This window comes from Mastomys coucha, unplaced genomic scaffold (assembly GCF_008632895.1).
Source record: "Mastomys coucha isolate ucsf_1 unplaced genomic scaffold, UCSF_Mcou_1 pScaffold1, whole genome shotgun sequence".
Lineage (NCBI taxonomy): Eukaryota > Metazoa > Chordata > Mammalia > Rodentia > Muridae > Mastomys > Mastomys coucha.
The window spans coordinates 85,460,065-85,483,700 of record NW_022196891.1 but is presented as its reverse complement, the minus strand read 5'-3'; the positions used below and the strand labels follow the sequence as shown (position 1 = coordinate 85,483,700).

Here is a 23,636-nt window from a genome sequence, read left to right as displayed (position 1 = left end):
CTTCCTAAGGTCCAGGGTCTAGCAATTACAAATTATAAATGAATAACAGGAAAAAAAAGTCCAGATTTAAGTCAGTTCAGAGTAAGCATAATTTTTAGGATTAAGTAGAGTAGATTTTCATTCTCCATTATTATTATTATTATTATTATTATTATTATTATTACTATTATTATTATATTTCTTCAATCTACCTCTTCTTCTACCTCTTCTTCTTCTACCTCTTCTTCTACCTCTTCTTCTTCTTCTTCTTCTTCTTCTTCTTCTTCTTCTTCTTCTCTTTCTTCCTTCTTCCTCTTCCTCTTCCCCCCTCCTCCTCCTCCTCCTCTTCACTCTCCTTCTTCATCTTCTTCCTCCTCTTCTTTGGAATGGTTAAACCATTCAAGTTAACCATTGTCACTAATAGATGGCCAGTTGGACTGTATTCTGAATAATGAATGTTGTGGTCTGTCAGACTGTCACTATATCAGTACATTTTACATAGGTCTCCTAATTAAATCAAATAAAGTCAATGAAAATTTTATCTGAAAAGAATTTCAAAACTGTATAAACACTGTTCCCACTGTCAGATCATGATTCGTGTCTCTGAACAAGTGAGGAGAGCACAGGATGAGGCCAAGTGTGGTGGGCCCCTGAGTATGTGCCTCCCGTTTCTCCTCAGCTAATCCCCTTTCATGTCTTCTAAACACACTTTCTCACAGAAAAGAAAATTGCCCAGAACCAGCATGCTCTCAAGTGTCACATTTTGACTGGTGTGCCCAATGGTGCTCATTCACAAATGCCCCGTTTATTGAGGACCCTTAACTAGCATGCTCTCAAGTGTTCCATTTTCACTGGTGTGTCCAATGGTGCTCATTCACAAATGCCCCATTTATTGAGGACTACCCTTAATGGTTGGGCTAACACTGTTACCTGTGGACATTGCTCCTGTCCCTTTTCCAGGCCTTTACAAAAGAACATGATGTCCCAAGGGAGATGAATGGATGGCTCAAATCAGAACATTTTTAAAAAGCAGAACATGAAAAGCTTATGGTTGGATGATTTGAAAACAACTTAATAGTCTATTGACAATTCTCCTTCAGCTTCGCTTGACGAACTTTTCTCAGCAAGTTGAGTACATGGCATTTTTTTATTTATATCTAAATTCACAAATTATCAAAATAGGACAAAGAGAAAACTTATGCAGGTCTACTTTCATTTTTTCTCCAAAGATGCTATCTAAAGAAGAAGCATTGAAATATATCCTCATTCTAAATTACAGCTAACTGATTCACTAGCTCTGAGTCTAACAGGCACCACCTGATTCCAAGTCCAGCAATCACAACTTGACTCCAAAACCAATCATGAACTTTGATTCATTTAATGCCCCCATTTTTAAGGAGAAGCATGAAATCATCCAGGTATCGTAAAATATCAAGCATATCAATGTGAGCAATTAGAGTAAAATGAGAAGGGGCATAAAAAGAGGAGAGGGAGATGTAAGGGGGGGGAGGCTGAGACAGTCTGCATCATTTAACATCAGAGGGAGCTAAGCAATGTCATGTTATCAGGACATGTGAGTATCCACATCAAGAGAAAAAAAAATATGCCAGAGAAGAGCTTAGCTTGTGGGTACCAGCTAAATTCTGTACTCTGCTTGTTAAATCAATCAAGAGCAGTTTTTAAGTTGGTGTGTGTGTGTATGTGTGTGTGTGTGTGCACGTGCGTGTGCATGTGTGTGTGTAACGTGCATGTGCACATCTTCGTCGATGACTCAGTAATGAGTAAATTAATCAATCTGACTCATTTAATTTTGGAAACAATATTGTAAGCCACAGAACCAAAGTTATTGAAATTAATCTTCTCTACTGCCAAATTTGGTGGTGTAGGCCTGCCATACTGATAATCAAGACCCCTAAGCAAGAGGATCATGAATTCAAATTCTACATGGGCTGCAGAGCAAGCTGATGGTCAGGAAGAATATTCTATAGTGACCCTGTCTAAAGATAAACACTGGCAAACAAGTAAATCATTTCAACAACACAGAGTCCCAGGCTATGACTCAGCTCAGAGTACTTGTCCTACATGCAGTGGCCTGTAGTTTTATCTCGAGCCCAGCACCAAGCACCAGGTGACATATGCATCTTACAGTGCATTCTGGTCTTTGCGGCTGTACACACTCCCATTGCAGTTGAGAGAGATTTAGACTGGGCTAAGTCTTTCAGAGGACAGAAAGGCATCTTGCCCAACCCCTGAAAGGTGATTTAAAGACAAGATGTTTCCAAATATCAAGAAATATACTGCACACAAATATGAACATACACTGCCACGGGCACACAAAATAAGAAATGGTGGCTTGGTGACAGCATTCAGTAGTCACAGGAAATGTGACCCAAACCTTGGCTTTAATCAAATACTATTTTTAATTTCTCAAATCAACAAAATGTTTAAAGAATGCAATCTTGGATACATCATAACGAAAACTGACATTTTGACTGAGATTTTTCTACAACAATCAGATATTTGCTAGTATTAAAGTTTTCAAGATTGTAAACAATACTCCAGCTACACTTGTATCATTTGTGTTACACAAACATGGTATTGTAGATTAGTGTATCCTGGCTCTCCCATCAGTGTGCCTCAGACTCACATAGACCTGGGGAAGTCCTCTCCCTGCTAGACCTAAATTAGAAATGTGTGAGTTTGCCCATATCTATGTTCACTCATGTTCACATGTGATGTGCATGTGAAGGCCAGAAGACAGCCTTGGGTGTTCTTCCTCAGGTTATGTCCATCTTCAGAAAGCATCTCTCTTTGGATTGCAGTTGGTCAGATGGACTGAGATAACTGGGTAGAGAGCCCCAGAGACTCACCAGTCTCTGCCTCCCTAACGCTGGGATTACAAGTGGGCACTGCTATGCCCAGGTTTTCACATGAATGCTGTGGATGCAACTCAAGCCCCTATGCTTGTAACGTAAGCATTCTGAGCTCATCTCCGCACTCACATGCTGTGATCACAAGTGCGTGCCATGCCCTTGTGGCACAGGTACTTTCAAGCAAGTATTTTTCAGAGGAAGGAATTGAAGTTTTTATTGTCTAGTGTCAGCCTATCACGACAATTTAGATGTTAACTTTGGTCAACATAAAAAGCTGATAAACCAAGAAAGGGAAGGAAAAAACTTCCAGGTTTTGTTTCAGATATAGCTTGTTTGAGATTAGATTTAAACACACAAGTTTCAACTTTATCAGTAGCTATATTTCCCAATAATATTTTTTTTAAAAAATTGATACTTTATGTTTTTATCCATTTAAGTTTATTCTGAATCTGGGATCATAATTAATTTTCTAGTCACTTCTATTTACCCGTCCCTTTTCCTTTGAGATTTCTGCGATGAATCAACATACCTGAGGCCCCTCAGTGAAGCTGTGTGGAGAGCAGAGACATTTGTAAGGCCGTCTGGTTCTGTCACAGGTTTCAGCATGGCCATGGCATTGGCATCTGTGGATGTGAGGGGCACACATGTGTCAGAAGCAATTCACTGCCAACACATCCAAGAGTTTATGTACATGCACACTGTACACTCAAGAAAGGTGAACCAGACTCTCTTCAATCGCATGGGTGACTTGCATCAGTGACATGTAAAGGTGTAATTGTAAGACACCTTTAGAAGAGACCTTAGAAAGGGAATTGAGGTGCACAGTGACCCCTCTAACCATGTTGAATTTCTCACAGGAAGGCATTTGCTAAAAATATTCAAGATACCCCTAGGAAGAAATTGTAGATTTCAATTTATGTTTTTTGTTTCAAAATGAGATGGAAAATATTACTTTTTAAATAGTATTTTTGTAATTATATTATATAAAATAATTATTAGTATTTTGTGTCTTCTGGGTTTTGGGGGGAGGCATCCCTCTAGACCTTCAAGATAGACTGTTTTTCTAGAATAATCCATCCCAAGCGTACTCTATACGTATGTTGCCACACTGGATAGGGTGGTGGCTAGACTTGAAACTATATTTTTCAGTGTGAGTCATATTCTTAACTGGGATGATAAATTTATCAATAATTAAGAGCACAGAGATCTTTTATCTGATGATAGACAGGTGACACTATGAAACTATGAATTTGAGAAGATCATGTGTCATGCTTACAACTATCTGGTACTACAACTAAATCTCAAATTATCTTATATTTAATATAGAGAATATTATAAATCATATACTAAAACAAAGTAAAAAGCATGAAAAATTCTGTCATGTTTGTTTAAAGTATTGTATTTTTTTCTTTCTCTTTTTAAAAATTATAATCTGAGGATTAAGCTTACTCAAACACTAATCTACATGCATTCCAACCTTTGAAATACTGTGCTTTGAGAATCCCTTCTACAAATTCATTGATAACAAGGTTACATAAAATACAGGGAAATCTCAGATGAAAATCTCCCAGTAAAATTGTAGAAGGACAACTTATTTTATCATATCAAGCTTAGATCTGGCTTGTTCCAAGATTTCAGCTACTGCATTTTCCTTTAATAGTACAACAAATACCTCCTTTAGGAGAAAACTCACAGTGAAAAAAATCACAGTGCATCCAAAACTTTGGAAATGAACAATACCTCCCACTGACAATGATCTCATCCACGGCATAGTATTGGTATCTCAAGTCAACAGTGTGCCCAACCGGATAGTACTGCCCACTGAAGTGTAGCCTTATTTGAGTGGCTTTCATGAATTCTTGAAGCACGGAGCTGTTGTAAAGGTCATTGTACCCAGGACGATGCTTCTGTCCAGATGTCAGAAGGTCAAAGGTGACATTACCATGGGAAAACAGGATAAAACTATCAAGGAAAGAAATTTTATATTTTTAAAAATCTATTTATAGTTGTGATCAAATAGAAATCACAAGCTTGGTTTATTTCTATACAGTGCCAGTAAAATCTCAAGATTTTCAGTCTGGGGAAACATTCCACTTATTTCATATATCAGGAAAGTGGGGTCATCACAAAGAGACAGACTAGGAGTTTCATGGGAAGGCAAATTCAGGTCGATATCATTCCACAGCAGCAGTGGGTTGTAAAGGGGAATGCTCTCAACCCTTACAAGAAACTGCAAGCAGTTTAAAACTCAACGCTGAGAGACAGGAGTCACTCAGCCTCCCTAAAGCCAATGATAGAGAGCGATTTCTTCCAGCCAAGGTAGCTGGTTGGCCCACAGACTAGCACCAAGGCACTGGTTCATTAAAAATAACTGTTCTTGAGGGGTTCATACTCAGGAAGCTGGAGACAGTTGACAGAATCGGGATTTTCCAAATCTCCATTGTCCTCCATTCCCCAAACACTGCAATTTCTGGCAAAATACTGCCAGTCCTCCCAGGGAGAGCCGTCCGCCTTCTTCCTCTGGATTCGAATTGCCATGGGCTGTGGGCTGGAGAGCTGGATGATGATTTGAAACACCTGAGGAAGGAGATCTCCATTATTGTCAGGGGCGGTGAAACTGAACACAAGGTAGGAAGCCAAGACATCACGGTTGAATATTAAGGCTCACTTCCTCCTCATTACTGTGATGGACAACTTAAGGAACATCTAGAAATTTCAGACCTACAATCAAGGCAACACACTCTATAATTACATATTTCTTCCTATTCTCAATGGTTTTGTAAATTACAACAAACAAATTATGTTTGTTTTAAAGATACAAACAAAGAAAATGACTCTCATAAAGCACATATGAGTAAGCACCTGCTCCATTGATATATGTTCTTAATAAAAGAAGACACAAACATTTCATAAATTCTGTTTTAATATCAATCTCTGAACATTAAACATTGGGGATCTGTATTAAATATTGTGATTTCACTCATAACAACTCTATGTTTTGCTATATAGTAGGTTAAATTGTGCATCCCAGTGACTATGGCCAAGAAGTAAGTACAGGTGCCTGTGCCTGTGACCTTCTTAGAAATAGCAATCACTGATCTAATAAAGCGAGGATCTTAAAACGAGATCAGTCCATTTAAAGAGAAGGTGAGGGGGGAGTTAACGCATTCTGAGAAACATGGAAGAGGGCTCTGTTAAACAGAGGCAGAACTTGGAGTTGGAGGACCATGAATTCACAGGTATCAGCAGAAACTGAAAGAGGCAAGAAAGACTCTCCCCCCACCAGAGTCTCTGGAGGGACTGCATTCCTGTCAACACTATGATTGCATATTCTGAGTCTTCAGGACTGTGAGAGAGCCTGCTTCTTTTCCTTGACACCATGAACTCTGCAGTCATTTGACTGCAGTAGCTAGAGCATGTGCACCCATCCAGCCCCATCCCTGATTACCTGGTACTGTCCATTTTCCAAGTCTATAGAAATGACCACTCCTTGATTGAGCTGTGTAATGTTGGTAAACACATGAGAGATCCATGAAGTAGCAGCGTCGTCATCGTTGATGAAGGAGAGAGGGTGGGCTTCGGGATTCAGCCGTAACACTCGATGCTGGGGCGCATCTTCGGCACCATTGGGAATGCAGTACTGCTGAATCAAGGGGTGGATACGGGGGTGGCTGCCTGGGCATCGGCAATGTGGCTGGATATGCAAGTGAGGAAAATCTCCAGAAAAGAGCTCCACAATCTCTCTGAAATGGTCCACAGAAGAAGGTAAGGACGTACAACCTCACAGTGACAGGACTTCTCAGAGACGATAACATTCTTCTGTTATTTGTGTGTGTGTGTGTGTGTGTGTGTGTGTGTGTGACCATTTAGCTTTGATAATTTTTCTCAATGGGATGTGAAATAAAACTCATTTTTAGACAAATAAATATGTTCAATATCCTAAAGTTCTGTAATGGATAGTGTTGACTGTCTTCTTGTTAGAATCTAGCATCACCTAGGAAGCAAAGCTGCAGGCATCGCTTGAGGGATTGTCCGTATTAACATTGCCCTCTGTGGATGCCTGTGAGAGACTGACTACATCACACTGATTGATGCGGAAGACCCATCCGAACTGTGGTCAGGATGAAGTCCTTTGAAAACATCCTGGATTATACAAAGTAGAGAAAAAACAAACTGAATTCTTACAAGCAAGCATCCCTCCCTCCCCACTTTTACACCATGGATGCAATGTGACCACTTGCTTCGAGCTCCTTCTGCCTTCATTTTTCCATCATGAGGGATGGTACCCTAACTGTGAGCCTAAACACCTCCATGAGGTTGCCTTTGTGAGATTATTCTGTCATAGCAACAGAAATGAAACTAAGACAAAGGTATTCTAAAAATGGTATGGTATTGGTTTTAACTTTTAAAAGATGAGTGTGTGTGCCTCTCTCTGTGTATGTGAGAGTGTGCCTGAGTGTGTATGTGTGTATGTGTCTGTGTGTGTATGTGTGTGTGTCTGTGTCTGTGTGTGCCAGTATGCATATGTGTGTATGTGTGAGTGTGTATGTAGGTATGAGTGTGTGTGTGTGTGTGTGTGTGTGTGTGTGTGTGAGTGTGTGTGTGAGTGACAGCAGTAAAGTGCAGGTCAATGTACAACTTTCCAGAGCAATCCTCTCCTTCCACTCTGGGTACCAGGGACAGAACTCAGGTCAGCAGGATTACACACCAAGCCCTTTTGCCATCTGAGCCATCTCAATGACCCTAAAGTATGAATGTTTTAAATCAAGAATGACTCGGCAAGTCTACTGGGGCATGCCTGTAATCTCAGCTCTTCTTCATGCTCTCATGAAGAGTTCTAGTTTAAGACCTGTCTGAGCTATAGAGTATGTTCTGGGATAGCTGGGCAACTTGCAGAGATCATGTCTCAGAATGAAGAGTACAAAGAGGGCTCGAGGCATATGCCGGAGACCAGCACTTGCCTCTTGTCTGCCTGTGAGGTCCTGTGTTCAACTCCCGGACTGGAAGGAAAAGGCAGGAGGAGAGAAAGAGGAGGGAGGCAGCATATACGGGACCTTGCTCGCTATCAAGGGATTTTATCTAAATTCAATGTCTCTGTGCCTATTTGGGATAATGTAGAGAGGTGTCATACATTTAGATTTTAAACTGACTTACACTGTGAGTGAACAGCAATATATCGAAAATAATGAGATTTAAGATGACATCTCCAGTTCATCCAGGGGAAAGCGTAAGAAAGCATGTATCATTTTATAGGCTTCTCATTTGGGTAAAGGGACCGAGGCCAAAGCCATTTGTCAATGGTTTCCTGTGACTCATAGATCCTGGCTTCCTGAAATGTCTCAATGGCTTCAGACCATAAGCCAGCTGCCAATAGCCAGACAAGAATGCCAGGGGCAGGCATTTCTATTTAATTTTTCCATTAAGAAAAATATGTCTGCTCAAGAGCACCACAGGTCATTCTCTCCCCATCCTTCCCAGCACAGTCTTCCAGACCGTCAACACTAATAACCCAAGTCAGACTAGAGGAAACACATCCTTTCAGCCCCCGGTGAGGTGATGGTGGAGGTGGGCAGCGTCTTCTTTCACTAAGGGGCGTGAAGTGACCACTATAAATTCTCACTGATGATTTTCAATTGACATCAGCTATTGAATGCGTTCCAAAGTCAATAACTGGTGTGAAATCTTTGCTCTGGCTAGAAAAGAAAACTTCATTCCAAAGAAATGTAGTGACATTACTCTTCAGCATGATAGGTTTAGGCAAAGGAGATTTGAATGACAGTTGGTAAGGGGCACCGTCTCTCCTCCCCACTCCACGTTATAGTATCCTTGTCCAGGCATCCCCTGACTCATCAGACTGATAAACAAGGAGGGTTAAACTGATTATGGTTTTACCGCAGGCTGTAACATCATTCAACTGAGATGTTTCCCAAATTTGTGAGAGCTGGTAGAAATTTAACACTGTCTTTCTTGAAAAGGTAGGAGAAAAAAAAAATTCCCTTGGAAACAGTCAATGAGGAGCAAGTTAAGGTCCTAGTGGCTAGACACTCTTGCAGCAAATGCATGGTGATCTGAAATCAGACCTCCAGAACTCAAGCAAAGGCCAGACACAGTGCTAGGAGTGCACATCTGCGATTCTACTACTCATATTCAGAGATAGAACAGACAAAGGAATTCCTAGAGGCCACAGACAAATTACTTCAGAGTAGGCTGAGCAGTGGCTGAAACAAGAGAGACACTGCCTCAGAACAAGGTAGAAGACAAGAATGGACAGCTAAGGTTGTCCACTGACTTCTCTACACAGCTTCCTGCATACACAAACACACACACACACATACACACACATACGCACACACACACACACACACACACACACACACACACACACAAATGAATACTTTAGAAATAAATAAGGTGAACTCATCTATACAAGCTCACTGTCTTACTTAGGGTTACTATTGCTATAATAAAATGCCATGGTATAATAAAACACCAGAGCAACTTGGAGAGGAAAGAATTTATTCAGCTTACATTTCCATACTACTGTTCATCATCAAAGGAAGTCAGGACAGGAACTGAAACTTGGCAGAAACCTAGACGAAGGAGCAGACACCGAGACCACAGAGGGGTGTTGCTTACTTGCTTATTCTCCATAGTTTGTTCAGCCTGCTTTCTTACAGAACCCAGGACCATCTGCTGAGGGGTGTCCCCTCCCATAGTGAGCTGGGCCCTCCCACATCTATCACCAATTAAGAAAATGCCCTACAGGCTTGCCGATAGCCAGATCTTATGGAAGCATGTTGTCAGTTGAGGATCCCTTGTCCCCACTCAGGAGCTTATGTCAAGTTGACTTGAGTCTACCCAGAACAATCATCCTCTTGTCACTTGACACACAAATACAGTACTCTGAAGCCTTCAGCTTTCTTTTGTTATTAATACTCAAGATCTAACATTAAAAACACAATTAATGGGCTGGAGAGATGGCTCAGAGGTTAAGAGCCCTGACTGTTCTTCCAGAGGTCCTGAGTTCAGTTCCCAGCAACCACATGGTGGCTCATAACCATCTTCAATGGGATCTGATGCCCTTTTCTAGTGTGCCTGAAGATAGCTAGAGTATATTCTTGTAAATAAAATGCATAAACTTTTTTTTAAATGTGAGTCTTCCCACTTCAAATTAAAACACACACACACACACACACACACACGAATAACTTGAAAGGCCCCACAGTCTTTATAAATTAAAAGCATTAAAAGTTCAATCTCTTAAATATCCATTCTCTTAAGTACCCAAAAAAGTCTCCTTCCAAAGCTCAAAACTTCTCAACTGTGTGGGCTCCTGTAAAAATCAAAATTAAGTTTAATATTTTCTTACTTCAAGGAGAAAGAGCCTGGGAAAAAAACCATAATCTGATTAAACAAAAGCAGTCTCCAACAGTGTAAATCACTCCACGTCCAGTATTTGCGATACACTCATGATCTCCTGGGCTCCTCCAGAGCACTTGGGTAATCCCTCTGGCTCTGCTGTCTGCCACAAAGAGCCTGTCTCCCAGGCTTGGGCTTGACCCACTCTGCACTTGCTGCTGCCCTGGGCAGTTATCTCATGAACGGCTGACATATCCAAAATGTGGGAGCCTCTTGCTACCACTGGGCTTCCCTTCCACCAGGAGCCTCCTCTGGGCTCTCTTCATGTACTCCAACCCTCCACACAAGGTCAGTGCTTAAGTGTTCTCCATGACCTCTTCATGCCTTTCAGCCCAGCACTAACTGGATGACTCTTCCACTACCAAGTTGTCCTGACAAAAGAATCTATATTAGTCAGTGTATTCTAGAGGAACAGAAATTATAGAAGGAATAATATATTACATATGTAGTATAATGTATTATCATTTTATAAATTATTCATCTTATAAGCAATGTTCCTGTATCTATACATTCATTCTACAAGCTCTGTCCCTATGCATAACATATAATATATAATAACATGAATATATATGCAATAATTTATATTATATATACATAGGTATATGTATATGTGCATATATATGTGTGTATGTATATATATATATGTATATATAGTCTTTTGTTCAGCTAGTCGAACAATGGCTGTCTATGAGTGGACCATCTAAGAATCCAGTAGTTGTTCAGGTCATGAGGTTTGATGCCCCAGCTGGTCTATAGTATATGCTGAAATACTCCCAAAATAGGCTCTAATGTCAGTGATAGAATGGGCTTGCTATCAAGAGCAAGCAGGAAAAGGGGGCAACATTTCTCCATCTGTGTTCCTTATGGAAGCTTGCAGGAGAAGATATGGCCTAGGTTGAAGGTGAGAAATCTTCCCACCTCAAAAGATCTGGATTAGAAGTGGGTTTTCTTGCTTTTAATGATCTAACTAAGACCTCTCTGACAACCCATTTGAGTTTTAATAAATCCCAGATGTCGTCAAGAAGACAATCAGGAATGGCCATCCCCCTGTACTTTCTCAACTAGATTCTAAGCTAGGGTTCTTTAGAGCTCATCTGCAGTGGGATCATGGCCATACGATAGAAGCAGCTGGTCTGTAGGAAACCCTAGGATAGAGTTTTGTCCTGTTCTGGAGCTGAGAAGACGCTTGCTGAGTACCCATCACAGTCTGTGTGATGTTCTGTAAAACAGAAATAGAAAAATGCATAGCAACTCTTCAGATGTCGAATCTGTCTAAAGTCCTCATCCCTTCAGACTCTCGTGTGTCAAAGCGATCGCCTTACAGTTCCATATTCTCCAACACTCATAATTTCCAAAAGTAGTTATGAAGTCAATTTTTAGGTGTTAGCATCTACTTTATATAGAAATTTTGAAATAACACATTCTAATCTAGGTAGTGTTGACAAAATAAATTTTCTTAAGAGAAAGTTTTCATGAATGATTTTGAGCACCCCCACTTATACAGAGTTGCTGACAGAAAAATACTAGTGAATGGACGTTAGGCCAAAGTAAACATGGCCAAATATAAATTAGGTGATGTTTGCCAATTGCTGTGATGATAAAAAATGGCATAGTCTCCATGGCACTTGAAGTGAATAGACCTTAACCTGATACATCTGAAGCTTTATCAGATGGCGTCCACTTACCTGTTTGTAAGTGACACATTATACAATCGAAAATCTTGCATTCTTCCAACAAACTGCTCTGAACCTGAAAAATACGTACAGATAAGAAACCCCAGAATCAAGGCAGCCATGCAGGTCACTCATCTGATATTCTTTTAAAACTGCAAAGCTTTCAACCATGTCCCCTTTGGCAACCGCCAAATTCTTGAAGATTTGAGTCTGTTTTCTAAGTCTTCCCTGTTAGCAGCCATCATATTTATCTCCATAGCAAGACCGTGAAGGCGACACAAATCCCTTAGCAGATTACTTCCAGACCTAACATGCCGCTGCACTTTCTTGAGTTTCCCTCTCATTTACAAACCTATAAATCTATTATTTCCCAAGCCTTAAGCTTGGTTGTCATCTGCTTTCAATAGCAATTTTCAGAATATTTGTTCTGCCAGTGGAAAAACTTCTGTTCTCACCTCCCACCCGTCTTAGTTCAAGCTGCAGAATGTGGGTTCTAACTTAAAACAAATGCTCCTCCAGAAAAATCAAAAAAAAAAAAAAAAAAAAAAAAAAGCCAAAACTACCACAGAGGGAAGTAAGATCCGCTGCTCGGAGATGTTGTGTCACCCACCCATTACATCAGAATGCAGACTGAGTGTCAACATCATCATTCCCTGAGGATTCTTCTAAGATCATCAGGTTCAGAGACTACAGTGCCACTGCAGGTCCCTTTCAACCTTAGGTAGAGATCAGCCTTCATAGACACTCAACTATTTGTTATTTACTGAACACGTGGGATGTGTGAGGGCAGAAAAACGCAAGAGGGTTAGAACCACGAAGAAGGGAAAGAAAAGTAGCGGAGGGAGCAACAGCTCAGGTAAAAGCCTGCCAGGGGATCCAGGCAAGCTGAGTTAGATGCTCGCTCAGAACTCCAGTAAGAGCTTCAGGCAGTGGCCTGCGCCTGCTGTCCCAGCACTCATTTGGGGCAGCGAGCCTGGAAAATGCAGCAAAAGCACAAGGGAAGAGCTGCCTGATCCAAGGGGAACCAGAAAACCGAGAAGGCTGTCCTCTGACCTCCACACACCGCTCTTTGGCATTCACACACTCACTGTCACATATATCAAAATCGTCCTCTCTCTCTCTCTCTCTCTCTCTCTCTCTCTCTCTCTCGCACACGCGCACACAGACACACACATTTGGTATGAGCCCCACCACTCAGAGGAGGGGAGAGGAGAGGAGAGAAGAGAAGAGGGGAGGGGAGGGAGGAGGAGAGGGAGGGGAAAGGAGAGGAGAAGACAGGAGAGGAGAAGAGAGGAGAAGAGAGGAGAGGAGAGGAGAGGAGAGGAAAAAAGTAAAACAAAATACAATTATAATTTGAATCTGAACCGACCCTAGCTGATGGTGCTAGTTCAGGTGGTCAGGGGTGGGGAGGCCCTTTTCCTTTACTGGGTGGAGCCCGCTTAGAGCAGGCATGACTGGGCCTTTGCCAGCTGACCTGGCCTCTGGCCTTTGTCGGCTCTATGCTTCCCAGTCCACAGTGAAGTCACCAGCTTCCTGCACACGCCCCACCGTGGGCTGAGCTGTTTTTCCAATGCCCTCCCCTCTGTCCCAGGAAAGACTAAAACAATGAAACCCTGACACACAGTAAATTCTTTCTTCTTTAAGTTGAAGAAAGAAAGCTCTACCTGGTACTGTGGCCAGAACAACACAAAAGTAACCAATACAACCCCCACTTCTGAATCTTTGTTCTGTATTTAATACAAAAGAAAAATCCAAGCCAGGCAGTGGTGGTGCACGCCTCTAAGCTCAGCACTTAGGAGGCAGAGGCAGGCAGATTTCTGAGTTCGAGGCCAGCCTGGTCTACAGAGTGAGTTCCAAGACAGCCAGGGCTGCACAGAGAAACCCTGTCTCGAAAATAAAAATAAAAAAGTAAAAGAAAAATCCAAGCTGGAGTTTGGATCATGAGGACCCAAAATGGGATAGGATCTAATATAGAATGTCAATTCATTAATTGAGTGTTTATTGAAAACTTAAATTCTAAGCACTGGTAATGCCATTTTTCCAAACATTTGTTTTCCAAAATAGTCATTTTTCAACAATTTCTTGATGACAAGAAACTTTTTGTTTTTGCTATTATTCCATGGAAAACATTTGGAGGAGACTGGAAACTGGGCAGAGAAAGGATGCAAGGTGACTGGAAACTGGGCAGAGAAAGGATGCAGCGAGGTGAATAAAAATTGGACAGTAAAGACTGAAGAGATGACTCAGCAGTAAAGAGCACCAGGTGAGCTTCCAGAGGACCGGGGTTCAATTCCCAGCCCCTGCATGGCAGTCCACAACCATCTATAACTCTAGTTCCAGGGGATTGGATGCCATTTTTCTGGCCTCTGTGGAGATCAGGCACGTACGTGGATCATAGATATATACGTAGACAAAACATCAATACAAACAAATAACTTAATGGTGGGTAGTAGAATCTGGAATGACCTCTTGTCTGTATCCAAGAAAATCATAAGATCAGGAGGGGGTTTCTGAGAAAAGCATGAAGATCCTAAGTGTCTATGTGTGAGTCTGTGTATCTACACTTGGGAACACGAGCCTATATTGTTTATTTCAGGTCACAGCTCAGAGGTAGATGACCACTTGCTTAGCAAGCACAAGGCCTGGGGTTCAACCCCAGCAAAAATAAAAGTAAAACAAACAAACAATGTCGTTTATAGCTAAGGTTTATATTTAAATGATGCACAGTCAAGAAAATGGTTGAGTATACTTTATATATGAATATTTATTCAGGAAGATGAGGATTTTTAACTGATCAGCTGAGATAAAATTTTTAAGCTGTTTTTGGCCATGATCTTTAAAACAGCAACAGAAATGTAGACGATAACAGAATGGCAAAAGGAAGAATATTCTGGATTTTGAGATAAAAGAAAGTGGGAGGGACACATGTGGATCGCTCTAAGTCATTTGTGGTTGTGTGACTTTTGAGAGAGAGGCAAAATGCACTGAGGACATTATTTCTCATGAAAAGAGGTCACACTATCTGCCAAAAAGCAGGGGGAGTGGATTATCTCCTATCCATTCCTTTACTCATCCTCTCCCCCACAGTTCTCTACACAACATCCTTCATGCTCATACCACAGCCTCCAAGATTAAGTTTCAAATGCTCTTTAACTACCCAGCATTCTCAGTACTTAGACCTTCTACTTGCTATTGCCTTTATTTCCACCATTCTTTTCTCACCCAGCCCTGGTCTCAGCTTTTGGGGAAATACCCTGTGGTCACCACAGTGTCACAAGGTATGTTCCTTTTACTCTTTGTTACAAATACTATTTACTTCTCTGTCTGTCCCTTGAAACTGGAAATACATTAAATATACTTTCCTGGAAAGATAAAGTATTGTTTCTCTTATTCCCTGGCCTATCCACAGCTCATGGCCATGTTCCAGTCATCTGGTCAATTATTCAATGATATTCAATGATGAAGGAAGTAAAAAAAAGGGGGGATGTAGGGAATGAGGGAGATGGTACTGATATAAATTTAGGAAGAGGGATGAAGATGTGCATTGGTTTCCATGGGAATGGGCAAGAAGGGTGACTGACAGGTCTAGCCTCGCCATGATATATTTTCATGGTCATTATGTCCCCGCACATACATGCAAGTTAACTGCACATTTCATTATCTTCAAATGTCATGTGATTGGCAGTATCCAGCACTGGTGGGTTTCAAAGAGAGTACATCTAACCAAGGGGACTATAAAGTGCAGGTCCCTATACAAAAGAACAGAGATGATCAGTGCATGTGGGTGGGAGCACAGGAAAGTGGATCACAGAACAAATGATAAACTAGGAGGATAAAAGACGTCAAGCAATTGACTGTGTCCTTGAGGCCAATGAACTGTATGTTGGGAAGAAGAAAGCAAGGTATTTCAGAAAGCAAGATGTTGAAACAATGATTGAACTCATTGAAGTCTTTTCTAGAGGCACATACAATATTCCCATTGTTCCCTTGGGCAATTTGCTTACTGATGTTATCACCGTACAGTTTTTTACAGTCAAAGCCTGGTTGTCCATCAGGCAGGGCTCTGTTCCAGATAGAGTCGTGTGCCCAGAAAGATATAAACTCCTCACATTTGAAAATGTCACTGGATTTACATGTAGTGTCTCTGCAGATGGAAACAGGTGAAGCAGTCACTGAAGAAGGCCCATGCTGAAGGAGAAGGAGGCCATGTATAAGGAAAGGAAACGACCCAGACACAGGGAACAAAGAAGTGTGTCAGGAGAAGACAGACAAGGCAGTGCTGAAACCATGAACGAGCACAAGAAAGACTCAAGGATGCCTTTCCCTGGTTTTCAAATCTAACGGAGTCCTGTATGAACTTGGTATTGTTCTTACAGGGTACTCAAAGAAAACAAACTTTTATTGTAGAAGTCACCCACGCTGTTAATGCAGCCACATGAAACTGATAAAAAATCATGCAAGTTAGCGAAGAGAACTAACGCTAATTTATAGAACAAGTTGTCCACGAGACTTGCTTCCTCAGTATAAAATAGCATGGACAGTGTTTATAGAGCAGTTCAGAGAGAAACGTTTTGTCTCAAGAAATCACACCAGAACAAACATTGGATGTGGTGGATTGACTGAAAAACTGTCCTCCCTAGGCCTGTACATTTGAACAGTCGGTCCAGAGTCTGTGATACTGTTTGAGGAGATAATGGAGCCTTTAATGGCGCAAGTATGTCACTGGGGATAGGCAGCAGGGTTTTAAAGCCTGACCCCACTTCCCGTTCTCACTCTTTACTTCCCGTTTGCCACTGACATGTGATCTCTCAGCTTCCGGCTCCTTCCACTGGAAGCTGTATGTCCCTGCCACGATAGACCCTTCTCCCTCTGAAAGCATACGCCAAAGTAAACAGCTTTGTTTATAAATTAGCCACGATCCTGGTGCTTTACCACAGCAACAAAAAAGTAACAGACACAGTGGGCGATCCTCCGTGCCACGGAACAGCATGCTGCCCCTGAGACGTGACCTAAATAGCAGCCGCTTGGCTCTTGTCAGAGTCTTTACTGTGGTGCTGAATACCTGGTTGATTTCATTTATTTTCATCCACAAATATGTATTTGGGACCTAGTGTGTACCAGTCAGTTTTGTTGCAGCCAAATACATACCACTCAACCAAAAGATATAGTCAAGAAAATACACTCTTGCTTTTATAGAGCTTGTGTTTAAATAGATTCATAGATACAATAAACATGAATTATATATAAGCATATTAAGTGCTGTTGATAATAGAAAATTTAGAGTAGGAGTGACAACAGGTCTAAATTATTCTGGGGTGGTGTGTTCAAAAGGAGACCTTATTACGAATGTAGCACCAGTGGGGAGGGAGGTTGACTCAGACTGGACATCTAGGCGTAGCATGTTCCAAGAGGGCAACGAAGGGAAGAAAGGCTCCTAAAGCTATGTATGTCAGAAGAATGACAGAGAGCCAGCATTCTGGGACAGAGTTAGGGAGGGAGGAGGAAGCATTCAGAAGGTTGAGGGAGACAAGTAACTAACTGGCTGGCAAGATGGATCTACGCAGTGTTAAAAGCTTTATAGCATGTTTTAAAGATCTGGGTTTTATTCTGAATGAAATGAGAGGCCTCTGGAGGGTTGGGAGCAGGTGAGCGGCAGGATCGTAGGTTCACTCAAACGTGTTGAGATTTGGAAGTCAGGGAAACATGTCCAGATGCAGAAGAGCCAGAGGAGGTTACTGTAGTCACCCAAGAGGAAAGATGGTGGACAGAGAGGGTCTTAGGAGTGGAGGTTTCCTCAGGAAGGCTGATAAATTAGAGTCCACTTCCTATATCTTAATAATAGTTAAAGGCAAGCTCTGCTGCAAAGGGACAATGAAATCCATTTTATCATCTATAAAATAAAAGGGCTGGGTTTTATAACCTTTAAAAATCATTTGAGTTTTACACTTTGGAGTCTGTGATAGGACAGTCGTCACCAGTGCCTCGGAATTCATAGTGGGGAATTTTGTGAAAGAATTAGAGAAAGTTTTGCAAAGACACAAAGTGAACATATATTATCCATTTCAAGCAGAGGCATTACGACGGTGAGGGAGGAGGCCACAGGACAGGTCAAGGACATCACTACAGGGATAGACTTTAACAATCCCTTTGCTAATTGCCAATTTTTAACAGATATTCATAGGAAAAAATATGCCATAAAGAGCTCTCTCTTTGAAAAATATACATATGGGAAAAATCGGTCCAAATTATATAAATTGATCAAGGACAGAGCCATGACTCACGCAAGAAAGACCCCAGAGCTGCTTAGGAGGCAATAAAGACAGAAAGAATCTTCAAAATCTTCATTGTGAGTGAGAGGTTGGAAGAAATCGTCAAACATTCAAGTTGGGGTGAAGGCAGCATCAGGGCTGAGGAGAGCTCAGTTGTAAGAGTTCAGGAGGCCCGGACCACAGAATACAGCTAGGTGCGGCCACAAGCACCTGTAAAGGGCAGAGCTAGGAGTGTATTGACTGTCAGCCTCGTTCTAGGCTGAGGGAGAGCCCCTGCCTCATAGGGTATAAAGTAATGTGGCAGATCAGGACAACTGTTGTCCTCCTCCGGCTCTGTATATGTAGGTAGGTACCTGCGCCCCTACACAAGCATGTGCAAACACATGCTCACGTACCCACACATGAATATGTTTGCCAAGGTGCTAGATAATAAGTACAAAACACCAGTCATAAAGAAAATACATTGCCTCTATTCCTTAGACAGCACACTTTTTTCTATTGTGAAAAATCCCACAGAATATACAGTGAAGCTACTCTATAATTAGTATATAAAGTTAGCATACCAGTTCAATAGAAAAAGTCTAATTTCTATAGATGCATCCATATTCATTAGGTAATTTTAGTCTGTTTATAAGTGGCAAGTAAAACATGAAATAAAACCTGAAGCTATCAGTGTAGCATAACAGTATCTGTGAGTAAAAACTGTGAGATATGGATAAAAAAATATCAAAATGTTATCAGGAATGGTTGAGTGTGGTGATATAAGTAAGAAGAGCCCCCATAGATTCATATACATGCGTACTTAATCATCAGGGAGTGGCGTTACTTGAGAGAGATTTTATATATATATATATATATATATATATATATATATATATATATATATATGTGTGGGTGGGTGTGTGTGTGTGTGTGTGTGTGTGTGTGTGTGTGTGTGGCTTTGTTGTGTAGAACTCTCAGCTATACCTCCAGCACCTTGTCTGCCCGTGTGCTTCCATGCTTCTCTCTGTGATGAACCTATAAACCCAGCCTCAATTAAATGCTTTTTCTTATAGCTGTGGTCATGGTGTCTCTTCACAGCGATAGAACAGTGCCTAAGACACCCGAGTCACAGTGGAAATTCTCTGTCCTGCAAGGAGAGCTTATAGATTGTGCTCCCAGCAACTCCCAAGCCAGTGTTTTCAGAACTTGGGAAATAAACCAGATTTCAAGTGATGTATGGAAGCTTTGTTTTTAAATGGATAAATATTTGTAAAATGTATTTATTTATGGGTGGAATTAATTCCACCTAATTAATTCTCTGAAGCTTACAGTCCTGTAGACAAGACTGACTGAAAGTCTACAATCAGAATAAGACCCAGAGAGCCACCAGAAGGATCAGAACGGGACTGGAGGCTTGCAAAGAGATTCTCAGAAACATGCCATTATTTAATGTGCCCAGCATACCCTGAAGAGTCCCTCCTTTGAGGCCTGGATGGATATTCTGTTCTAGTAAGAGAAGCCTTTTCTAGAAGATGTTGGTTGAAATCGCTGAGTAGCAACTGCTTAAGATCGCAGTGTCACAGGCAATTTTAACAGTTAGGAAAAAAAACAAAGCCATCTAAATAATGTAGGAGATGATTGCAAAGAGCTGCTAAAGCTTCGGTATTTGATAAGATGTCTTTGAAATGATTACAAGTTTGACAATTATACACTGAACAAGGGGAAAGACTCACACGATGAAAATCAGAAGTGAAAGGTGAGATAGTATTCCTGATATCATACATGTGAAAATTTAAAGCCTGTAAATAAATCTATCATGAAAACTAGATACTTGTGATTAACTAGACACTCATGAAGAGACATTAAGTATTGAAGCCAAGTCATGAAGGATGATAACATGAGTAGGTACAAAGGGAGGAAGGAGACAGGAGTAAGGCTAAAAACCTCACAAAGAAAACCCTGGGAGTCAAGACTTCCCTGGAAAATTCTACTGAGCATTTCAAAGAACAACAACAATTCTTTGAAACTTCTTTCAAAAGACTGAAGAGAAACACTCTCCAAATCTGTTTTGTGAAACTTTTGTGACCCTATTGCCCAAACCAGCAAAGACATCAATCACAAGGCAGCTGCAGGCTCTACAGAGAGGATGAAAATAACTCCAAAAATTCTAATGCCATAAATTTATATGATAAAGCTGAAGATACACCATGGGAAAATGTAGACATATTTAAGGGTGAAAAGTGGGTTCAGCATATGAGAAGCAAGTCCTACATGAAATTAAGGCAGCAATGGGCATACGTGACAAGAGCCTCTCCATGAAATAATTGCCGAACTCTAACTCTGCCTCAAGATTATAAAACCTATTCAAGAACTTTGAAAGAAAGGAATATTTTCCAATTGTTAATCAATTCTGAAATTTCAGCAGACCACAACATAATTAATGGCAAATTACTAAATCTTTCCATACAGCTACAAGCTTATATTGTTGTTGTTTTTTTAACTATGTCATTCTACATTCATGGAGGTACTATTCTTCTGCACCAGAAAGATAAGAGTGCCTCACATATATACAACAGTTCTATGAAATACACTTAAATATTTTATAGAAAATACATGATGCAATTCATAAGATGAGAAATCAATATGTAAAAATGAAGTATGTTATTGACATAGTACAAATAATATCTGGAAATCAAATGAGATGAACTCCATTTTTACAAAGTAGCAAAGCAAATTAAATTAAAAAATAATAATGTTCTGAGTGGTCCTGGAACTGTTAAATTATATTTCAAGTATTGGAGCACCTTAACCTCTATCATCTACCACATACATCAGTTCAGCTGGCTGAAGATGGCAAGGCTAATTTCTAAGCTACAATGCATCTAGAACAAATCATAGGGAGATGATGGGCCTTCATACAGGCAAAGATTTCTCAGCTATAACAACAAAGGAATGACCATACACAAAGAGATACAGTGGTAACATTAGATTAGATTTCCTTGACAGATTTCCTAAGGAAATCCTCATGAACTGATGAAGATTTACTTAGAAGCCAGGTGGAAGATTAAGGATTGTAGATGTCCTATAGACATGAAATTTCTACAGTGCCCAGGATCAAGAAATAAAAGGAAGAAATAACAGAATAAATGGATACCCATCAATGACCTTAGGATAATGTACAGTAATGTTAAGCATTTTGTGAACATTATTATTATCATCATCATTATTATTATTTACTTATTTTAATAACAGCAGTAATTTCAGTCTTCCTGGTAGACAGTGTTACCAGATCTTGTTGTCTCCTCAGTCTATAGGTGAAACATACCCATGACAAGGAACTTCCCCTGATGAAATGTCTTAAATTTTTTCAGGGTATGTTCTTAAACAGGGCAAGACAGAGACATTACAGACCCAACCTCAGTGTAGCCATCAATGAAAACATCAGACATTAACACACTAGTTCTATCATGTTTTGAAAGTTCACATACAAACATAAAACCTTAAGCAACCAGCAATAAGTACCAAACTTCTTATGGAAACACCAAGATGGCTTTTTTTTTAAATGGGAAAATTGGAAGACTTTTCATCAAGCCAATAGCAGTGGAGACACTTGCTCTATGTATTCTTTTCAATACTGTACATGAATTCTTAGCTGGATTTGACAGCTCACACCTATGACCCTGGAACTGGGGAGGGTAGAGGCAGGAAGATTGGTTATTTACGACCTAGCTGGGCTCACAGGACAGCCTTGATTACAGAATTAGAGCTTGTCTCAAAAATCTAAATTAAAAAAATCTATATCCCACAATCATAAGAAACTCAAAAGATAAAATAAATAAAAATGCCACAAATGTGTTATTTTTATTATATGGTTTTCTATATAGAAATGCCACAAGTCTAGAACCAAAATGTTACAATTAATGAAAGTTGTAAAATGGTAATGGCAATAAGAATGACATACAAAACCCCATAATATGTTCCTATTTAAGCAAAAATATAACAGGAACTGTAGCATGAAGAATACTATCTATAAAAGAATTAAACATTAAATCACATAGGGATAAAGAAAATATATCAATAACTTTTGTGCAGAAATTTACCAAAACATACCAAAGAAGACCTACATAAGGGACTGGAAATATAGTCAAAGATTAAGAGCCTGTAAGCAGCCCAGGTCTGTTCCCAGCATTCATGTTGGATGACTCACAATATCCTATAAACCCAGATCCGGGAGGTCCCACTCCTTCTGGTCTCCTCAGGAGTTACACACACACACACACACACACACACACACACACACACAAACACACACACACATGCACACACACTCACACACTCACACACAGACACACTCACGCACACAGAGACATACACACATTCAAAACTAAAAACAGTTTTTTCAAAAGAATTCCTAAATAGAATCATATATCATGATAAAAGACGCAGATATTCAATATAATAGCAATATAAGTCCTTCATATACTTTAATATTATTTGAATTATATTTTATTAAAATTCCCGTTAGATAATTACCATGAAAGTGGATCCTAAAGTGCATTTGGAGAAACAGTATCTAAGAACTATTGTTGGAAGAATGCTTGCAAGAAAGATCAGAACAAGAACATACTCCAAGACATCAATATACAATCAAATGCTATCACTTTTGACAAGAAGTTGATTAATTTGACCTCTGAAACAAACAGGAAGTACACAATCATAAAACTAGAATGGCAGATCAAGGTGACTTTACAATCAGGAAGAAATTCATGGATATTCAACAAAAAAAAAAATCAAAGGGACAAACGTACCAATAAAATCACTTAAAATTCAATCTTTCTATCACACAAAGTGCAGAAATTAACTTTATGGGAAAAAAAAAAAACATTAGTTGATACTTATTTCACCAGGATATAAAAGAGTTTCTTTTAAAAAGATACAAATCTATGAAATAGTAGCTAAGTCCAGGGACAGCCAGGATGGCAGAGGAGAGGCAGCCGGTACTCGTCCACTGTTTTGCAGCTGGGAACAGAAACCAGCCAGGAAAAGAGCTTCCTATCGTGACTGGGAAATTGTAGTGATGGGCTGAGACTCAGAGAGAGTCAGAGACACTACTATTAGAAAAAGACTTGGGGCTGGAGAGATGGCTCAGTGGTTAAGAGCACTGACTTCTCTTCCAGAGGTCCTGAGTTCAAATCCCAGCAACCATATGGTGGCTCACAACCATCTGTAATGGAATCTGATGCCCTCTTCTGGTGTGTCTGAAGACAGCTACAGTGTACTTATTTATAATAAATAAATAAACCTTTTAGCCGGGCGGTGTGGCGCACGCCTTTTATCCCAGCACTTGGGAGGCAGAGGTAGGTGGATTTCTGAGTTCGAGGCCAGACTGGTCTATAGAGTGAGTTCCAGGATAGCCAGAGCTATACAGAGAAACCCTGTCT

General features: G+C 40.4%; 1 protein-coding gene across 1 annotated transcript in view; it reads right to left on the bottom strand.

Annotated features, from left to right (window-relative positions):
- The window catches only part of Ush2a (usherin), a 689,504-nt gene that overhangs the window by 602,102 nt on the left and 63,766 nt on the right, over positions 1-23,636 (bottom strand). The window contains 5 exon segments of the mRNA XM_031338301.1: positions 3,382-3,475; positions 4,593-4,814; positions 5,245-5,429; positions 6,301-6,595; positions 11,957-12,020. Coding sequence (XP_031194161.1) covers positions 3,382-3,475; positions 4,593-4,814; positions 5,245-5,429; positions 6,301-6,595; positions 11,957-12,020 — 860 coding nt within the window.